The 14,208-nt window shown below is 50.3% G+C and overlaps 2 protein-coding genes across 2 annotated transcripts in view; both read right to left on the bottom strand.

The window, feature by feature from the left end:
* Positions 1-2,553, bottom strand: part of IP6K1 (inositol hexakisphosphate kinase 1) — a 39,421-nt gene extending 36,868 nt beyond the window's left edge. The window contains exon 1 of the mRNA XM_004676155.2: positions 2,376-2,553. The gene's annotated coding sequence lies outside the window, so the exon portion shown is untranslated. The remainder of the gene's footprint in view (positions 1-2,375) is intronic.
* A 1,890-nt stretch (positions 2,554-4,443) lies between these two features.
* CDHR4 (cadherin-related family member 4) lies at positions 4,444-11,790 on the bottom strand. The gene is made up of 19 exons (XM_004676154.2): positions 11,745-11,790; positions 11,232-11,416; positions 10,948-11,107; positions 10,789-10,880; positions 10,172-10,282; positions 9,114-9,217; positions 8,789-8,925; positions 8,437-8,620; positions 8,194-8,347; positions 7,853-7,946; positions 7,370-7,573; positions 7,150-7,289; positions 6,774-6,924; positions 6,467-6,687; positions 5,969-6,111; positions 5,432-5,488; positions 5,251-5,335; positions 5,029-5,056; positions 4,444-4,546 (listed from the first exon to the last, which is right to left on the bottom strand). Exons 1-19 carry the CDS (start codon positions 11,788-11,790, stop codon positions 4,491-4,493), a joined length of 2,352 nt encoding a protein of 783 aa, XP_004676211.1. The 3' UTR covers positions 4,444-4,490.
* Positions 11,791-14,208: the final 2,418 nt, after the last annotated feature.

Below are 14,208 nucleotides of genomic sequence, written 5' to 3'. Positions count from 1 at the left end.
ACAGAAGGTGTTTGCCACACAGACAAATTAGCACATCTCTGTAAATATTTAATCCTCATCTACTTGTAGGTGCAAGAAGATATAGTATTGTAGCAAAGGAGACAGCTCTTATCCTAGGGGGGGAAATTCCCTGAAATGTGGCATTTTTAATTTTTGTTTACGGTAATAATGCTACAGTAGTTCAGAAGAACTGAAGTATTTCCACGGGTTGAAATGTTTGGGGAGTGTTTCATTAAGGTAGGAAGGACCTGAGTTGGACTCTGGAGAAAAGAGAAGTGGAGCTGAGGATGAGTATACCAAAAAGGGACAAAAGCCATACAGATAGCTGGAAAGTGAATCTGTATAGAATGAGTACATAATGTTTAGCAAAACCAATTGGGTAGCCCTGGAAGTAGGCTGGGGCCTTGAGTGCCACATTAGGACATCATCTCTCACACCATAAGCCTGCAGCAGTTTCTGACTTTGGTGTTCATTTTCCATAGCTTATGAAGTGTGTCTGTTACTCAAATAATACTGACATTTACGATAAATTATATAAAAACAAAAGTTAGGATAAATAATCTGCTATTATAACAATATTCTTACTCATTTGCACTTAAAAAGCCCAGTGCTTAGAAAACCTTAGATTTTCTAAGTGAATGTACTCCCATCAAAACTCCTTTGTAATGCCGCCTTCCTGTAACTTTGTGTAAACAATGTGCATGGTGAGGCATACTTTTCCTATTAGATACCTTTGTGTAATATTACATTAAGTCAAGCATCATCCACTACTCACAAATGTTCACAAGGTAGTAAAAATATTAAACAAAAGCAGTGAAAGTTCTTGGATATTCTATAATTTCCTTGGGGCAGCAGTTCTAAACACAGGGTTAGACCCTGGATGGACTTTAAAGGGCTCTTCAACCTCCTAAAATTTTATGCAAAAGTCAAGTGTTTTGACCCTTTTTAACACTTCAAAGAAGTCTGATATTCTAAACAGATTAGGAGTCTAACTTAGGGTTATTTTAACAAATATCAGCAATAATTTAACCTGGTAATTGCCTTAACTTTCTGTAATGTTAATCAAATGAGGAGAGCTAGAGAAGCGCTAAGCTGGTACAATATTGAGAATATTTTAAGACCCACAGTCTTTTCTTGTGAAGGACTGCCCAAGGAAATGGTCTTACCAAGGTCAAACCTCATTCAAAATACAAAAAACGACAGGACAATGAAATCAACTAAAGATCAAACAACTTCTTATTCTTCTCACAAGTAAGGCAAACAGCAACAGGCCACCTCCTCCACTTTCAGCTTCTGCTCTCCAAAAGAGAGGTGATGGTTTCTTTCAAATTAAACAATCTGAGGTGACATCTTGACACATGTGTACATGTGCCTAAATTCTGTCATCTCATGCAAGCTTTCTGTATGACCACAACAAGGAGCCTGTGTGGACAAGGCAAGGATCCACGGAAAAAAGAAATGTTTTTGGAGCATTACGACCTCTTTCTAGACCGGCATATCTTGCCGGGGGGTCTCCTACCCCCCATCCTCACAGGAAAGGGTTCTGCCCATCTGTTTTCAATGGGGAAGATAATTTAGTACAGTTCAAAGTTAATCTGGCCATTTCACAACGACAAAAAGTTTTGTTTTTCTGATTTTAACACGCTCCTACATTTGCTTTGTCTCCTGGTTAAACTGGTACGCTCATTCGGAGATAAAAATCAACCAAGCCATCACCTTAATACCCCCATTGTCCAAGAGGAAGACCTTCCCACAACTCCAAAAAGTGGTGGTTGAAAAAGCAAACAAAAAATTACGTTCCAGAATAAAATTTGGGTATCAAGAGCATTTAGCCAGGCCCTTCAGGAAGAAACAAACGGTGGGTTCCGAGGGGCACAGAAGACAGGCACCAGGCAGAATCACAGGGGGCCGTGACACTGACCTGCCTGGTTCGTGGGGGCTTTAGCTTGTTTTGTCTAGACTTGAGTCTCGTCTCAAGCGGTCTGAGAATCACCCGCTTTTAGTGACATCTTAAAAAGAGGTACGTGTCCATCCCACAACACAACGAGAAGCAAGAGAACGCCCCGAAAAGCATCAAGCTGGCACTGGACACGTTTTAGTACGGCAGGTCAGCGGTGACCAAAGGTGTGGGTCAGAGGAGCCAGTATACCCGCTACCCAGAGGGTCCTCGGGTGCGGGTCTCAAGAAATCCACCCCGCTCAAGGTCCTCCCCACCTCAGCGCCAGCCTCTGGGAGGCTCCAGGATGCGAGTCGGGATGCTCAAGCAGTGCTCAAGCGATGCCCAGTCAATGCCCCGGGCCCTGCACGCGCCCGCTCCAACCCCGCGCCCGCCGCCTCCCGCCAGGCCGGTCTTTCGCCCGGCTCCTGTCACTCACCGGCCCAGCCCAGGCAGCGGGCGCCCACTGCTCCCAACGGGAGCTGGGCCCCCCGGGCCTCCAGGTTTCGGCCCGCCCCCTGGCAGGCAGCGCAGGTGGCTGAGCCCCGCAGCAGCGGCCCCTCAGCGGCCGCTCGGTCCAGCTCCCGGCGCTGCCCACTGGGTACGGATCAACAACAAGATGGCGGCCAGCCGAGGGGGCGGGGGCCGGGCGTCATAGTAACCAGGACGGCAAAGAACCCGCCCCCGGCTGAGTTTACCCCCAATCAACAGCCTCTTTGCCCGTAGCTCGGGGAGTGCTTCTTGCTGACAGGCCGGCTGCTTTGTCAGTCAGAACCTGCCTCCCAAAGCCCAAGCTGCGCGCCTAGGCACGTGACTGTGACGGCACGGCTTAGCGCATGCGCGCCATTCTCGCTGTTGGTGGTGGAGCGTTTGCCGGCGGTTCCGAGGCCGTGTCGCCCTTGGCCTCTCTAAGTGCACTCCTGGCATCCTGAACCCCTTCTTCTCACAGAAGCTCTCACTCTTAGTTACTGTTTGCTGAGTTCTGTTTGCTTTTTTGCCACCCGCCCTGGGTTGTTGTCCCCAGTTCACAGGTGAGGAAACTGAGGCGTAGAGGGGAAGACCTGAGCCAAGGTCATCCCACCTCTGGGAGTTAAGTCCTCCCGCCTCTTACCTCCTTCTACCGGCTTTATAATATAATGCCGCCATCTCAACAGCTTCCCTCACTAGCCCTGCGCTGTGATCTGCCCTCCTAATCCCAGCCTGGCCTGCTGCCCACATTTGTCCTTCAGTCCAGACTTCAGTCCCCAACACAAGACCTTGTGCATAGCAGACACTGTCTTCCTATTCTAGGACATCTTGTCTTGAGTTTCTTTATCAAAATCTTGCCCTGAATTGCCCTGACCTGCCTCAGGCCAACCATGAGTTCTGAAAATAGGGTTATCCCTTGCCCACATTAAGTGCTGGGACTAGCCAGTTCTGTAACTTTGAATCTTGGTTGCCCCACCTGTATAATGAGAACAATAGTGTCTCAGAAATGAAGTTAATGAGCCCTTAGAGCAGGTTAAGTGCCCAGGAAATTTCTGCCTGTAACTATCCAGTAATACCCTAGCCTCAGGTTGCTGTCCCTGAGGCCAGTTCCAACACCTTCATTTTATTGGGAGCGAGGAGTAACATGCTTTTCCTACACTAGGCACTCTTCTTCACTGCACACAACCAAACATCCCTCTCAAACCCCCCCTCCACACACACACACACACACATAGTAACTGGCTCAGGAAAGGAGTTCCTACAGTGCCTCAGACCTTTTTAGGTCCACAGACTTAGGAGGGAAAAGACTGAAAGAAGCTGGGGATACCCCTGTAAATGTAAACGCCCCCCCTCCCCCAAGCAGGTCCTTTAGAGACCTATCCAGAACTAGCACCAACCTGAGACCTTATGCCAGACTGTGTATGGAGACTGGGCTAGCGGTGCACCCAAGGAAGCTGCCCTTTTGTGGGTTTCTATAGACCACTTGTCTACCTCCATCAACTCAGTTCAGTTGAGGCAGGGTAAAAGGGCCAAGGAACCAGAAGAAACAGACCAGGAAAAAATGAGAAGAATCCCTTAGAAGGGGGCTACCATTGATCCCTACATGGTCATCCATGCCATAGGGTTATCAAGTCTGCACCAGTGCAAAATCTCCAGATCCCTCCCAAGAAAACTTCCACACACACAGTCAGCAACTGCCTTGAAGTTGCTGGGACCCCCAAACAACCACCTCCTCTTCGCGGAAAAAAGAAAGGTACACCCTTTCTACGTGAGGGGACAGGTTGACTGGAGACCCCTCAGTCTGACAAGGGTAATAGCCTCTTACCTGTGCAGAAACTAAGTCATTGTGAGAGCATTGTACAGCATCTTCTTAAAAACAAAATAGTCATTACTCCCTAGAGTGTGTCCACAATAGGGCATTCTCCAAGTGAGAACAAGAAAGCACAGATCTCACAGTTTCTCCCACACATAGGTTACAAATCTGGAACTTTTCTGTTTGTAATTTTGTTTATTATTTAATCAACTTGAAAATACAGCCCATGATCACTTGAAGAAGTTCCAGACATAGTGAAGCAGTTTCTTGGCCTCAGAGCCAGCGCCGGGCTCCTGTATATGTGTTGAACAGGTAGTCTCTGCCTGTACCTAAGCTCAGAAGAGCAGAAGAAAGAAACAGGGCATTGCTGGCCTCAGCAGAACTGTCTCCCTCGCAAAGGGAGAAGAACGGCATTCTAGGACTCTTGGTGTAACCCTCTTCTCCTTGATCCAAGCTGTCGCCTCCCTCCTTTCTTAGCAAGTCCTCCAGGTTCCGGCTCAAGTACTCCTCCAATGGGACACTCATTCCCCCTAAACTCAATGGCACATTACTCTGGTGACAGTGGAGTATTCGGGGTGGGGAGCTCCCACCTCATCATCATACCCTCTTCCCCAGTAGGCAGGAATTAGACCAGGTCTGTGTCACCTCCTGTTCCCACAGATAAAAACTGACTGTAAAGTGAGTAGGGATGAGAACAGACCCCATTCAGAGAAAAAGTAGAGAGTGATGACTGGTGGTAGGAGATACTGAGATTGGGTAAGGAGAGGAAGTAGGTCCAGGTAGAAAATGGTTTGGTAAAAGGGGAACTCACTGGAGTCCTGTGCTCTGCCATCAAAATGCTGCTGACGGAAGAATAAAAAGGTTCAATGAGTTGCAGGCAATGGGGCCTGCCTCAGGGGAGGCCTGTCAGGAGCTCATCTGTCTCCATCCTCCATCCCACAGGGGTAGCCATCAATGGGGGAAGGGATAGGCTTGGGAGAAGGGCACTCTAGTAGGCTCAGTGCCCATTGCACAGGATGGTAGGTCAACATACCAGGCTCATGACACTTTTGGGTGCTTGGGACATCTCCATCCTCGGTTCCTCCACAATGGGCCTTTCAATGGACCCTTCAGTTGCACTGGGGAAAAGTAGGCATAAGAATATAGGATAAGGCTCTAGACCCAAAGTTTAGGAGATCAACTCCCAGACATAGAAGTATGCAAAGGAAGCTGACCTGTTTAGTAGCTGAGCTTGGGCTGGTTTGCTTGGTGTCTGTAACACCTGGATGAACCTAAAAGACCAGGAGGAGAGAACAAACAGTGAGGACAGCAGGTCTGCCAGCTTTAGGAGCCAGCACCACTTATCTTCCCCTTTATATCAGGGATAGCCAGTGTCTGTCTGCTGTGCTCACATTTTGCGTCATCTCCCTTGGATTCAATCACATGCCCACAGGACTGAGGGGCAGGTCAGGTTTCAGGTGGAAGGCAAGGGTCAGGAATAAAAGTAAATGTCCAGTGCATGACAGGCTCAGAATCTCAAACCCTGGGCTTCATCTATACCCATTTCATTCCAAGACTGGGCTCTACCAGCAATGGAGATATCCCCTTCCCTGTGTCTCTCTGCCTTTAACCTGATGACCTCCGGGGGAAGAGCAGCCTTTCTTTGTATTACTTTGTCTGCCCACCAACTTGAGCATTGTCATTAAATATTGGATGAAACCATTTATCACAGATGGGGTCTAGAGGAGGGAGCACAGGTGTAGGGACCCTACCTCTGAAGGAAGCTGCTGAGGAGCCAGCCCAGAGCCAAGAGGAGCAGGGCACCAGTCACTGTCAACACCACCACAAACCAAGGCTCTGGCTGCCAGAATGTCTCTGTGTTCATCACAAACAGGGGTGTCATCATAGAAGGCTCCTGAAATGGGTAAATGGCAGGGCAGCCATGTAGTAAATGCAGTAACATTTAGTTTTCTACTTTGTGTTAGATGAGGTAGAAACCAAGTGTATGTTATAAATGTTTGTCTATAAATGGATGAATGCATACTAATACCCCACTGCCCTGCCAACATTCCCTGATCATCCTGCCTTCAAACCCCTCCAATGGCTGCGCCACCCACACCCCAGATTTGTTCTTTTGTATTGCCAGGCTTTTTGCACCTAATGAATCCCTCAGAAATGCCTTCCCCTAATATTCCTCTTGGAAAACTGGGTCTCAACACCCTCCAAGATCCTTTCTCCCCACTCCTCAATGGTCCCCACCCCTCACTCACTGTGTCTCTGTGGGTGCGTGTGGCCATTGTGCTGGTGCTCCCGGGAACTACATGTACAATGACAGTAGCTGTGGTACTGAGATGGGAGGTGAAGGGGCCTGCATCGGCCACATGGATCAGCAACTCATAAGTATGGGGTTGCTTTGGCCAGGAGGGCCTCAACATGAGGTTGTTGTACACCAGGACAGTGCCTTGCAGGCTGAATTGGCTCTGAGTATTCCCTGAAAACAAAGTGGCAGAAGAAGAAGACCACTGCTGGCCTTGGTCTGCCCCTCCCCAACAGCCTGCTGGCCCCTTCAGCTCTCACCTCTCACAATACTGTAGGAAAAAGCCAGGCGCTGTGGCTCCTGGGGGATCCGACATGACACCTTGGTCACCTCCACACTATGGCCCAGGGGAGTATAGATGGTGAGTTCCTGAAACGGGGGCTCACACTTGGGCATGTGGTCATTCACATCCTGCAGGAAGGCAGCCAGGTCACCCATTCTCCAAACTCCCAAGCCAGTCCCTCAGCCTCTTCCCCTCAAATCCAGAGGTTAAGTGTCAGATAACAGGCTCCAAATTTCCCACAATGAGACCCAGCCTCCATCTAAACAGTCACCGGAGGAAAATGGACATAGGGTGGAACAACAGAATACCAGAGGGTGACCTGAACTGATTTCAAGGTCCTGGGGGTCAGTTACCTCAACCTCAATGGCAATGTTGCAGGAGCCTGAGCGGTGATAGGTGGGGTCCTGGTCTTGGTCATGGTCCACCAGCAGGACAGTGAGCCTATACAACTTTTGCAGCTCATAGTCCAAAGGCTTCAGGAGGTAAATCTCCCCTACAAGAGGTAGCCACAGACTCAGCCTGCAGCGTCAGCATGGCTTCACCCACCAACCCCAGCGCTAGAGTGGGGCGTACCACTAAGGCGATCCATAGCGAAGGTGGCAGACCCGCCAGAGATGTAGTACTCAATGCTGTTGTGGGGGTAATCCATGTCTGTGCCCACCACAGAGCCCAGCAGGGTGTGGGGCTCTACATCCTCTGGAACCCGGAATGTGCGTGGGACACAGGCTGGGGCAAACTCATTGACAGGCGTCACCATCACCAGTACTGGCACCTCAGCTGGAGGCCATTTGACAGTCAAGGAGCTGGTCTGGGATGCCCAGCCCTGCCCTTGGGGTCTGAGGAGGGAGAGTATCTGGAAGGAAGGAGAGCAATACCCCTCCCTTGTTGTGGGGAGGGCATCTAAGAGAAGAGAGATAGGCCCCAGTCTAGGGAAAAGTGTGGACAATCAGACCTTACTGGCTTCTGAGGGAGGAGAGATGACCCTGTCCTGAGAGTGGGGAGAAGAATACAGAACAGCCCTGTTCTGAATGTCCAGGCCTGTATGTGATCACTCACTGGTCATCTGGGGCTGACCATTGTCAAGTACCAGGATGGAGGCAGCATGCTGCAAGCAGGGCCCAGGATTGTCACAGTCAAGTGTGGCATTCACCTGACCAGAGAGGCAAGAAGGTGAGGCCCAGCCCAGGCCTCAGAGAGTCATGTGCCACATGGGGCTGCCGCAGGCCAAGGCATCCACAAATAACCCACCCTGACCCACTGTTGTCCATACTGCAAAGCAAGTAGACTGCTACCATCACCTCCAAGCCCATGGGATCTTCACCCCACAGACCTTTGGTCCACTCCCCATTCCCATCCCAAGCACCCTGCACATAGGTCTGGGAGCAGGGCCTAGGCACCTCCAAAACCCTATCTTGAAGACAAAGGCTGGCAGATCCAAGAGGGGTGTGGAACCACAGTTCATAGTCAAGGGTAGAGCCAGGAGCGTCGGGGTCAGAACACGTGAAGATATTCAGCACTGTGCCCACGGGTGTGGTCTCTGGGATTTGAGTCCTAGGAACAGAGGGAAGACCAGAGTCCAAGTTGGGGTGCAAACTATGGCTCTCACCCCAAATACCTGTGTAAAGTTCCCATGTACTCACACCAGCAGAGTTGGGAGGCAGTGCGGGGACCAGCGGTTAACTGATTGTACATTCACAGTAAGGTCAAGCTCAACACTGGCCAAGGGCTGGAGCCGCTCGTAGGCCTTGACCAGCAGCCGAGTGACCGCTGCATCTGGCATCTGTGCCAACTCCAGGGGTGCAGTGGTCCGGACTATGCCATCAACTGGACAGGATGGGAAGGTGGGGGACCAAGAATTCTACCCAGCCTCCAGCTCCTCCTGGTTTGCCCTCCCACTGGATCCACTGGGATGGGAGGCTGGGCAGGAAGCAGGGCCAGTCACCTCTGGACCAGCACAGAGGCATTCCCATATTCCCCCTCCATACTCCTTACTGCGTCCGAGAGAGAAGAGTGGACAAGGCACTGGGGAGAGGATTTCATAGCGCACATCAGAGCCCCGGGCCTGGACCTGAACTACCTCACTCCCTGGGGCCAGGTCCTCCAGGATGGTGATATTCTGCTCTTGCTCCCTGGACAAAAAGAAGGGCACTGGCTCTGGCTCCCACCCTCCTGGCCCAGTCAGCAGGCCCCTTCCCTCAGGCTCCCCTCCTGTAGGAGCTAACTAGGGACATCCAGTAGCCCTCATATTACCCCTGTTCCTAATAGCCTAGGCCTAGGCTCTGCTTTCCCCACTATTTCCAGAGTAGTGCAACCTTACAGAAAGGAGATTTGGCTGGAAGGAGCAGGCAAAACTTTCACTGTTAGCATCCCCTGGCACCTTCTGTTCTGTCCAAATGTCACCAAGATCTGAAGCTGGAAGACCTGTGGTGCACAAGGAACAGGAAGGGAGTCACAGTGTGTGTCTACCTGTATAACTGGGCCCAGTGCTCTTTTCAATAAGCATTCCCACTAAGACTGCCACAAGAAACCCCAACGCTCACTCTTCCTTATGATCTGCTTCTCTGTCAACAGGCATTCCTTAAAGTCCCATTCCTTTGAGGACAAAATTTTCTATTAGGAGGCAAAGAGCCACAAAAATAGTGATACCTGAGTCATTCACAATGTGAATTATCATCTTAGAATTGCTAAGAGCCAGTCACAGAGCCTAGGCAGTTGTGGGTTTTTTTTTTTGTTTGTTTGTTTTTTTCTGTTTTTAAATGGGAAGTTTTAAAAAAAGGAACTTCAGGGCCTCTCTAATGGTACAGGGGTTAAGTCTAAGCACCATGACGCTATCTGCAGCCACTGCAATATGAGTTCGATCCCCAGCCAGGGAGGTGACCCACATGGCACAGCAGACACTCCTATCTTGTCTGCTGCTCCCCTCAGCAGTATATTTCAGTCAGTCTGCCTGTTCTGCTCCCACTCTGTCTCTGGGGATTCCTCTCATCCTCTCACCCCCACCAATGCCTCTGGCCTATACCTCAGCTTTTGTATGCATAAATAACAAATCTTAACCAAAAAAAAAAAAGGAACCTTTCCAACCTCCTCTCAGACTGCTCTGAGCACTTCTCCCAGAAGTGACTGCTGTAAAAACCTTCGTTTCTATTTGAGTCACCACAAATCCCCAAAGTTGGGGGTCCCTCTTCTTCCTGCAACTCCACAGCCCAGCAGAGGACCAGTGGAGGTGCTAGGACGGTCAGGGCAGCTGGTGCAAGGTGTAAACTGTCTGGGAGTGGCAGATATTTGAAGAGGTAGAGGAGGCCATGAAAAAATAAACCTCCAAGAGGTGGTAACTGCCCAAACCATAGACATCCCAAGGTCCCAAGTCGTGCTCACCTTTTGAACCTGGCCTTTGAGGCCCTGGGGTGGTGCCCGCAGCCAACCGAGCCCATCAATGAAGAACGGTCCAGGGAAATATGGAGGGTCCTGGGCACTGGTGATTTTGATCTGACAGGATAGAGATGCTAGGGTTCTTGTCCCCAGCCCCTAGTACCCTAAGCATTCCTGTCAGAATTCCCCACAATCCAGCAAGTATCTGACCATCGCAACTTGCCCATCTCCCACAAGTGATGTTTACCCTAGCCTGGGTTCTCCGACCTCTAGCTCTGATCCCTGGTACTCAGTCACAGCCCTTCTGCTTTTAAACTAATTATTTTGCTTTTAAAGCTATATTTTCCCTCTTCTGCTGCTTATTATTAGTATTACAAAAGGGATACAGAATTTACATGGAGAATTCAACACACAGGAATACTTGGAAGAACTCGGCCCCTTACGAAGAGCTGTGGTCATCAGCAGTGGGCAACCCTCAGTAGCTCTTTCCAAGAACAGGCATTATTTAGAGGCTCAGTGCTACCCTGGAGGGCTCCTCTGCAGTCTGGGCTTGGGCAGTGAGGCATGGTCTCCCCATGCTCCCCACTCCATCCTACCTCCCATGGCTCGTGTACTGGGCTCACCTGGGCTCCCTGGAGTTCCAGGCCTGGCAGAAGCAGAGTATACAGCCGGGCCCCAGGTGTGACTGTCTCTGGCACCTGAATGACTTCACCAGCTGGCCAAAGTGGAGGTCAGTGAGGCTCTGTTCAGGTCATGTCTACCTACCCCCTGCCTACCCTTACCTGGACTGGCAAATCGGCCACACTGGACACGGCTAGGGTCCTGCTGCACATCCACAGAGAGCAGTCCATCTGTCACATAGTTACCACACGTGTACCGCAGCTGCAACTTGTAGTGATTCACCTCCAAGGCATCCAGATGTGCTGAGCTGCTCAAGGTCACCTGTGGCAGATGGGCAGTGCCATGTGGGGCCTAGGCTCTCTATCCCCTAAACCCCACTTCTGGTTTTGTGAATTTAGAACCCTCCCTTGTCCTCCCATAGCCCCCTGTGTGCCCAAGCCCCTACCTTGGCCAAGTACCTCCCCTGCCACCTGGCTAGGCTGGGTGGGTTGAAGAAGGTGGTAGGTGGCTGCACATGGAGCAGCTCCAGAGTGGGCGTGTAAGAGGAGCAGTTGAAGGAGAAGGTCTGAAGGATGGCTCCAGGCCTCTCGCTCTCAGAGATGTTTATGAACCAGGGCAGACAGCAGAGGTCTGTTATCGAGAGATGATTCAGGCAGAAGGCTCCCGTGCTCAAGGAACCACACACCTGAACATAATTCTGCCCTTGCATCAGGGCCTGGCCAGGGCCAAGCAGACAAAAGTCTTCCTCATCCCTCACATCCAAACACAAGCAGTTCATTTCACAGTCTGGGAATGAAGATTTAGTCGTTAAGGACTTATCCCAGTATAAGGAATAGGGTTGGGGTTCGGATTCTTGCCCTTCCCTAGCTTTCCCTGCCCTCCATGGTATCTGAAAATATCAGGACTCCACAGGCAGGGTGGGTGAGAAGTAGGGTTCCCCCACCCACCAACTCCTCACCAGAGACAAGCAAAGCAAGAAGTGCCAGGGACCTGAGCAGCGGCATAGTGCTCTGTAGACACCGACAGCAGAGAAGGCTCCTGAACAAGTGTGTTTGTCGGGCTCACCCGGTTGCCAGGTCAGTTGTTCAAACACAACTGAGCAGACGGGACTCCTGGACATCCCAGGTTCCAACTCCGCCCATCCCTGGTAACTGAACTCTAGACCCTAACCAAGCATCAAAAGAACCAAGAAACCTTATTTTTACATTGCTCCGAATGAATATCCCCATTTAATACCACATCCCAAAGGAACTGTAAAATTGGTGAAGCTTCTGATATGGAAACTAAGACTCAGGGAGTTCTTGTTTACACAGTCCTTAGAGACAGGTCAGGCAGAGCACATAGGAAAAATTGGGTCAAGGATTTATACACACACCATACCCACACCAATTAGGATATTATCTGAGCCCAACCATCAACAAAATCTCTTAAAATTTGCCTACATCCAAGAAGCAAAAGGAGTCCTTGGTGACAGAAATCAAAAGTTGTTATTTTGGAGGGTGTTAACTGGAGGGTCCACAAAGTAACTTCCTGGAGTGGCTAAGGATGTTCTACATCTTAATCTGGATTACAGTTGCATAAATTTGTATAGATTTTAACATCTATTGAATGTGACTTTAAGATTTTTCCATTCGTTGTATTATGTTTCTGTCAATTTTATAAATGCCTAGTCTTGCTCTCTCCAGTTCTTCACCTCACACTCTCTCATCTACTCATAACAGTCAAGCTTGTCTCTCTTTTCTTTTATTTAAGATTAATTAATTTATTTAGGCATACAAGGTGTAGGCCAGAAATGCAGGGGGAGGGGAGTGTCTCCCATGCCAGAGACAGAGTGGGGAGCAGAATAGGAGGATCCACTGAAATACACTGCTGAGGGGAGCAGCAGGCAAGATAGGGGAGGTTTGCTGCCCTCCCCCCCCATATGTGGGTTAGCTCTTTGGCTGAAATGGAAGGAGCTCAGGCCTCAGCAGTCATAGTGCTGAGGCTCAACCCCTGCGCCACCAGGGAGGCCCCAAGCTTGACCCTCTTTCCATGAATACATTCTTGTTAGTGTCCTCAGAGAACTTGGCGTATTGCTGAACTCAGCAATTTGTTCCCCAATCACATTTCCCAGGCAGCCCCTGATCCTGGCTCCCCTGGGCTCCTGAGTACCCACACTCTGAGGTTTCTCTAACTTCCATGGCTGCTCTTGCTTAGCTTCCTTTGCTGACTGGGTTTTATCTTCCCTCCAACCACTCTACTTCCACTCTAACCACCAGGTGGAGTGTTCCAGGCCTCAATCTGGACTGTTACCCTCCTCTGTCTAAATTCGTCACCCTCATTCTCTCCAGGCTCCTAGTCTTAAATACCCCCCACACTTGCTTTGCCTCCCAGATTCAACATCTCAGTGCCAATCTGTCTACCAGATTGTCTACCAATCAGCTCCAGATCAGCTGATCCCGAACCTCCTCTTGGATAGTTAATCTCAAGGGTCATATGTCAACAAATGGCCGTTTTATTTGCTTCCCTAAACCCACTCTTCAGTCTTGTAATAATTCATGGCAACTCCACCTGACCAGTCACTCATGTTAGAAATCTAGCAACTGTGTTTGATGTTCCTCTTTTCCTACCCCTACTCATGCATTAGTAAAACTTGATTGTAGCTCTAAAACATACCCCTCCATGCATCTGCCCCACGCAGGTCCAGTCTCACCCCTCCATTGCTGAGGCAGGCCTTCACTCTGACTACAGAGTGTTTTTCCCAAAGCAGCTGGAATTATCTAAACAGGAGCCCTCACAGATCACTCCCTGCTCAAAAACCTCTCAGTGTTCCCCACTGAATTAGAACAAAACCCCTTATTCCTTTCTAAGTATAGTTACTCCGCCAGCTAACACCATCACTGACATCTGGATCTTGCTGTTAAACCCCATTCAGCTCCTATCCCCTGCGGCTTTTTCCTGGCTAAGCCCTCCACCTAGAATGCACCTCTTCATCTCCCATGATGGCTCATCCAGATCTTGTACAGACTGCCACCTCCTCCGAGGATGCCCTCTCCCAAGCTAGTCCGTGGCCCTCATTCCTTAATCCAGGTAATTTAGTTAAGACAGTATCCTTGAACGTAGCTTCCCATCTTGGAGAGGCCTGTGAACAGGCTCTGAACTTTCTGGCCAGAGAGCGCCGCTCTCATCCCCTTCACTCAGAGTGCACGTGTTAACCGCAGCAGAAGGCTTCGGGGTGGTCGCGGGGTCGCAGCTAACCTGCCGTACCCCACTAGAGGGCGGCCCAGCCTAGCTCGGCCCTAAGGCAATCGAGGGCCCCCCCCAGTGCTCCCGCGAGGTCCGGCGCTCCCGGAGTCCTCAGAAGAGCCGAACCCCACCCATCACTTCCAGGGATTGTGGAGGCTGGCTCCGAAAGCGAGCCCCAAATGGGCCATCGTACTATC

This window comes from Condylura cristata, unplaced genomic scaffold (assembly GCF_000260355.1).
Source record: "Condylura cristata isolate star-nosed mole 26May11 unplaced genomic scaffold, ConCri1.0 scaffold00004, whole genome shotgun sequence".
Lineage (NCBI taxonomy): Eukaryota > Metazoa > Chordata > Mammalia > Eulipotyphla > Talpidae > Condylura > Condylura cristata.
This window is presented reverse-complemented; position numbering and strand designations above follow the sequence as displayed.

What these genes read in the sequence shown, in the direction of transcription:
- CDHR4 (XM_004676154.2), bottom strand. Translation starts at nt 11,790, where the DNA reads ATGCCGCTGCTCAGGTCCCTGGCACTTCTTGCTTTGCTTGTCTCTG. An exon ending in TGGAACTCCAGGGAGCCCAG is followed by an intron (nt 10,283 to 10,788) that starts GTGAGCCCAGTA and finishes CTATCCTGTCAG; the next exon opens with ATCAAAATCACCAGTGCCCA. An exon ending in TGGCAGAGCACAGGACTCCA is followed by an intron (nt 4,547 to 5,028) that starts GTGAGTTCCCCT and finishes TTCTGAGCTTAG; the next exon opens with GTACAGGCAGAGACTACCTG.